This window comes from Bufo bufo, chromosome 4, assembly GCF_905171765.1.
Source record: "Bufo bufo chromosome 4, aBufBuf1.1, whole genome shotgun sequence".
In the NCBI taxonomy this organism is placed as follows: domain Eukaryota; kingdom Metazoa; phylum Chordata; class Amphibia; order Anura; family Bufonidae; genus Bufo; species Bufo bufo.
This window is the reverse complement of record NC_053392.1, coordinates 223855832-223861831: the sequence shown is the minus strand read 5'-3', so window position 1 is coordinate 223861831 and position 6000 is coordinate 223855832. Positions and strand designations below refer to the sequence as shown.

General features: G+C 38.7%; 1 protein-coding gene across 1 annotated transcript in view; it reads right to left on the bottom strand.

The window, feature by feature from the left end:
* Positions 1–272: 272 nt before the first annotated feature.
* Positions 273–6000, bottom strand: part of LOC120997956 (leucine-rich repeat-containing protein 15-like) — a 29378-nt gene continuing 23650 nt past the window's right edge. Inside the window, exon 2 of the mRNA XM_040428334.1 lies at positions 273–4454. Coding sequence (XP_040284268.1) covers positions 2674–4446 — 1773 coding nt within the window. The 5' untranslated portion in view covers positions 4447–4454 and the 3' untranslated portion in view covers positions 273–2673. The remainder of the gene's footprint in view (positions 4455–6000) is intronic.

Below are 6000 nucleotides of genomic sequence, written 5' to 3'. Positions count from 1 at the left end.
GCTGCGCTGGGGGTGGATCTGCCAGAGTTATAAAAAAGCGTCGGTCTCTACATAACTTTGGCGTATCCACCGGCATTTCGAAATATAAGACAGCTTCCTTGCTGTCTTACATTTAGCCCATTTTCTACGCCTAAATGAGACGGGTGATGAATGAGACGGGCCTGCCGGCGTGCGCCATATATATGCCACAAAAGTTGCGTATATCTGTTCATAAATGACCCCATCTATTTTTCTTTTCTCTAGTCTCTCTTTTTTGTGTGTGTGTGTGTGTGTGTGTGTGTGAGTCTCTCTCTCTTACCCCAAAATGCATATGGATCAATTCATACTGGAATTTTTTATAAAATTTGTTTCTCGCCTCTAGTGACAACAGGAAGGCAGCCATATTGGCTGTGAGCCTGTGATTTTGTATAATATTCTACGCAACTAGCAGAAAACCAGTCACCTTGTTATTTGTTGAACATACTGACAGACTTAGTCATTAGCTATTGAGAAGATGATTAATAAATGCCAACAAATATGGCTTTACATTCTGTTCCTTTACTTTTGCAAAAATGGCTACCACAGCAAAGTAAAATCTATTAATATAGAACCATATAGTACTAGTACTGGATGCTTTCATTTTTATCAGATTGCTCCCAATGCAGGGCTATAAAGCGTGTCTATAGTGATCAAAAAAAGTTGACAACTAAAGCTCTGTCACCAGGAAATTCACTTTTAAACAAGACACAATACCTTGTAGGGTCAGTACAGCTGAATGTAATGATACATTTCACTTAGTGATCTGTTGCGTCATTCTTGAGAAAAACTACTTTAAAGCCACATGCAAATGAGAAGTTAAGTGCAATGAGGGTAGGTCTAAGACACTGGGTGCACCCTTGCTCCTCTGTCAGCCCTTCCCTTTTCCTTTGGACTCAAAGGACCAGGTGAGATGACTATGCACAATACGAACCTGCCAATATCAATCAAGAAGGAGAGAAGGGTATGGCAGAGGAAGCAGAGGGGGCAAGGGTGGACAGAGTGGCTTGGGCATGCCCTCAGCACACTTAACTGCTCATTTGCATGTGGATTAAAAGAACAAAAAAGTGAACAGTATCATTACATTCAGCTGAGGTAACCCTACAAGACATTGGGAGAGATTTATCAAAACTGGTGTAAAGTAGAACTGGCTTAGATGCCCATAGCAAGTAATCAGATTCCATCCTTTATTTTCAAAAGGAACTGTGAAAAGTGAAACATGGAATCTGATTGGACGCTATAGGCAACTAAGCCAGTTTTCCTTTACACCAGTTTTGGTCTAACAGTGAATTTCCTGGTGACAGACTCCCTTTCAAGAGACTTCACACCGGCAGATAGAAACAGTTTACATTATGTTGACAGCACATCTTCTGTTTACATGGGGAAATGTGCTGCCAACGGGCAAGCATCGTAATGCACTCATGAAAGAACCAATTAGGAGACACTTACAGACTTTTAAAGGGGTTGTCTCACTTCAGTAAGTGGCATTTATCATGTAGAGAAAGTTAATACAAGGTACTTACTAATGTATTGTGATTGTCCATATTGCCTCCTTTGCTGGCCGGATTCATTTTATTCATCACATTACACACTGCTCGTTTCCATGGTTACGAGCACCCTGCAATACATCAGTGCTGGTCGTGCTTGCACACTATATGAAATAGAGTCGGCCTCCCTTGCGGCTGAGACTGTTGGAGAGCACGTGGGCTGGTGCTTTTTCCTATAGTGTGCAAGCACGGCCACCTCTGCTAGATTACAGGATGGTGTAACCATGGAAAAGAGCTGTGTATAATGTGATGGAAATATGAATCCAGACAGCAAACAAGGCATTATGGATAATAACAATACATTAGTAAGTACCTTGTATTAACTTTCTCTACATAATAAATGCCATTTGCTGAAGTGAGAGAACCCCTTTAAGGTATTTGTTCACTTAGCTGTTTTCTTAACGCCAATTAATTTCTGGGAGCATGCATGGTTAATTGTATCAAAACTGTTCCAACACTGCATTGTGTGGACCAGCAGTAGAGCCATAGTCATAGCCTTGTCACTTAGTGTAATATTGATCATAAAGAAGCATATGTAATGATTATAGACACTGTATCAAATGTTATGTTCTGCCATTATACCTTACCTGATTCTAATTCTTGATAAGAGACAGGGTATGCCTCTAGGAAGTTTTATTAAACTGAAGAAATGCTTATACATTCATACAGTCAGCCTTCTACTATACATTAATATGTAATAAGATCACCACAACTCCAAAGTAAAAAAAAAAAAAATCACACCTGCCCACCCAAAAAAATTCTAGAGGTGTTGTATAAAAGTACTTAAAATGTTCTATTTGAAAAAAAGCTGTGATGAGAATGAGGTTAGCCCTTCTTCTTTCCTTATCTACGGCTTGAGAAAAAATATTATATGGATGTTTCACCCAAACTGATATGAAATGAATATTTGACAAACCTAAAGTGGAATTTATTTGTACTTCGGTGCAAAGTAAATTTTCTAAACCATGTGAAAAATAGGTAATGTTGGCTGATTTAAGATCCAAGGGTCAAGGATCAGGTACCTTCCATAAAGTCTAATATACTGAAGCAATCTTAAAACAGTGCTTCTATAGAATGTTTCTCAGTGATTAAACATTACGAACAATTTCCTTCATGCTTCATTCTGCTGTTTCATTCTCATGAGTTCAACATGGTTCTTCTTCTTTCTCTGGTATAGTACACATGCAATAACTGTACAAACAATTGCTACGCAACACAAAACAATTATTGCCGCAACAACTCCAACCAGCCTGCTTCCACCACGTTCTTTATTTTTAGTGATTATGTCTGATTCTGTGGTGTCCAAAATATCATCATCATCAGAGTTGCCAGATTGTCCTGTTGTTCTTGTTTCTGCTATTGTTGTACTGGTAACATGTTTGGGCTCTTCAGAACTTTGGACAGGGACAGTAGTACTTTCTTCATAAATAGATATTGTTTGGTCCTCTTCTGGTGCAACTGTAGATCCCAAAGATAATAGTTCTTCTTCATCTAGCTCAGCTATGGGCATGCCTACGAAGGGAGGATTGATGCACACAAGCTGGCCTTGGTTTCCAAGTTTTATCAGATTATGAGTAATCCAGTTCTTCAGGGGAAAAACGTGAGCATCACATTTCCATGGGTTATTGAAAAGTCTTATTTCTTTTACATGTGTTAGAGTGTCAAAAAATTCTTCTGGCAGGTTCTCTAGAGAATTGTTTTGCAACTGTATGGTCATTAACGTGTCCAAGTTTCTAAACATCCCTGCAGGAAGATGTTCAATCTTATTGCTGTGAAGAGAAATATTCTGCAACTTGGGCATGCCCTGGAGAACATCTTCATTTAGAGTGGATAGTGCATTGGTATGCAGTGAAAGCTCCAGGAGCTCATCTAAGCCATTGAAGGCATTTGCAGAGATGGACTGGATTTTATTTCTGGATATAATTAGCAATTGTATTTGTGCTAGATTGGAGAAGGCATTATCCACAAGTTCTTCAAGGAAGTTATCATATAACCAGAGTTCCTTCAGTTTTGGCATTGGCCCAAACACCCCAGTGGAAATGTGTTTAATGGAATTTTCAAATAAAGTTAGTTTAGAGAGTTCTGGCAAATTCATAAATAATCCTTGGGGCAGTGATGTGATCATGTTATTTGATAAGTATATTTTCTGTAAATTAAGGTTGTTGGAGAACATATCAGCAGATATTTGACTTATCTGATTACTTTGCAGTGCAACTTCTTGTAGACTTGTAAGTGTTTTCAGTAAACCTTCAGGGATATCTTTGAGCTGATTTTCATACACTCTCAAAGTTTGAAGCTTAGTGACTTTTTCCAGAGTTTTGAGGTGTAGACGTGTAAGATTATTTTTAGCTAAATTCAGCTTTAAAAGTCCACTCATCTGATCAAAGGCTCCTCTTGGTATGACTCGAAGATTGTTTCCCAATAAGTTGAGCTCCTTCACGTTAACTAGTGGAGCAAAAAGTGATGGGTGAATCTGACTAATCAGGTTGTTTGATATAATGAGAGTTTCCAGTTTGGCGAGGTTTTTAAATAAACTTCCAGGCAATTCTTGTAGTTTATTGCTGGCCAAACTTAAGTATCTCAGAGATATTAGGTTGTTGAATGCATTAGGGGCTATAACAGATAACAGTTCATTTTTTTCAATTCTCAAAATTAACAGAGATGTCATGTTTTCCAAGACACCATCTTCAATTTCAGTGACTTCAGTGCTTCTTATCTGAAGGTTTTTGATGTTCTGAGGGATAGAACGTGGGATCTCAAAAATATCTGCTCCGAAACAGTCCACTTGACCATCTCGAAGGCATTTGCATTCTTTAGGGCACTGGCTGTAGACCAGATGACTCATAAGGTAAAGTACAATTCCAAAAAGGTGACCTTTCCACATTGTTATATCTAGAAAAGAAAGGGAAGAATGTTGCATTTAATCTTTCATATTCATATTTAAGAATAAGCAAGTTTTCCAATTTGTGTGATATACCGTAGTTCTTAAAGGGGTTGTCTCAGTTCAGCAAATAGCATTTATTATGTAGAGGAAATTAATACAAACCACTTACTAATGTAGTTATTATACATATTGCTTCCTTCCACATTATACACTGCTCGTTTCCATGGTTACAACCATCCTGCAGTCCATCAGCAGTGGTTATGCTTGCACACTATAGGAATAAGCTCTGGCCTATTTGGGGCCAGGGACTGTGGGAGGACACAAAGGCTAGTGTTTTTTCCTACAATGTACAAGCACGACCACCACTGATGGAGCCTCTTAATATATTTGTTGCATCCATAATGTCTCTGCCCCAGAAACTGAAATTTACACTGGCTAGGGTCTTCAGTTATAATTTGACAGTTTTCTGGCATGAATTATATGAAATGTGTCAGCCCAAGGTGGCTCTGTCCCTTCTGCTAGCTGTTTTTGAAGAAAGTGGCAAAAGAGGTGTAGAAATTCAAAAACATACACTTTTGTGCATAATTCCGCTTGTGCAAAACTTTGAGACTTTTGTACACCTGGCAATTGGCATTCACATTTTGCAAATTACCTCTACTGTCTATTAAACAATAAAACCAAATACTCACATGGTTTTGCTAAATTTCCTTATTCAAAAAGTTCATAAAGGTGCCAATAAATATTTAAGAGATTTAGAAGTAACATAAAATAATGATATTTACGGTAAACATAAAGGTGTAATTTAAATGGTTAAAATGCTAGCAATTCATTCATAAGTTTTCAATTTATATTTTAAGTTATCACCTATCCAAAAATTCGGTGGGGATCTGACTGCAGGAGCTCCCATCAATCGCGAAAACAGGGATTCCATTCTGATGAAGAGGCAGGCTGAGCTTACGCCCTGCCGCTCCATTCATTCTCTATGGGATTGCGAGAAATAGCCAAGCGCTGCACTCAACTGTCTTCAGCAGTCCAATAGAGAATGGATTGGCAGGACAAGTACTCTGCCTGCTGCTCCATCAGAACGAGGGAGCAAGACCCGAGATTGTAGGGGTCCCAGCAGTTGGACCCCAACCAATTAGTTAGATAACACATACATGCGCTACATAGTGCAGTGCTAGCGCTGGCAAATGTGATTCATCTCCTTATAACAACGAACTACATTCAAGTTCATATTCTTCATACTAGGTTAAAAGATGGGCGTGATGTAAATCGTTACTATTAGTGTTGAGCGAATCGAACTCCACAAAGTGGAATTCGATCCAAATTTAAGAGAAAATTCAATTTGCCGGAATGCCGAATTTCCTTGTGTTTCGTGGTAGCGAAATGATTTTCCCTAAATGGCGGTAAAAAAACAACAACACATACTTAGCTCATCCATTTGAGCGTGAAGAGCGGGCCATCCCCATCTTGATTGAAGATTGTCATCTTGATCTTCAATCAAGATGGTGCCAGCCGGATCTTTGCGATCAAATGGATGAGCCAAGTATGATT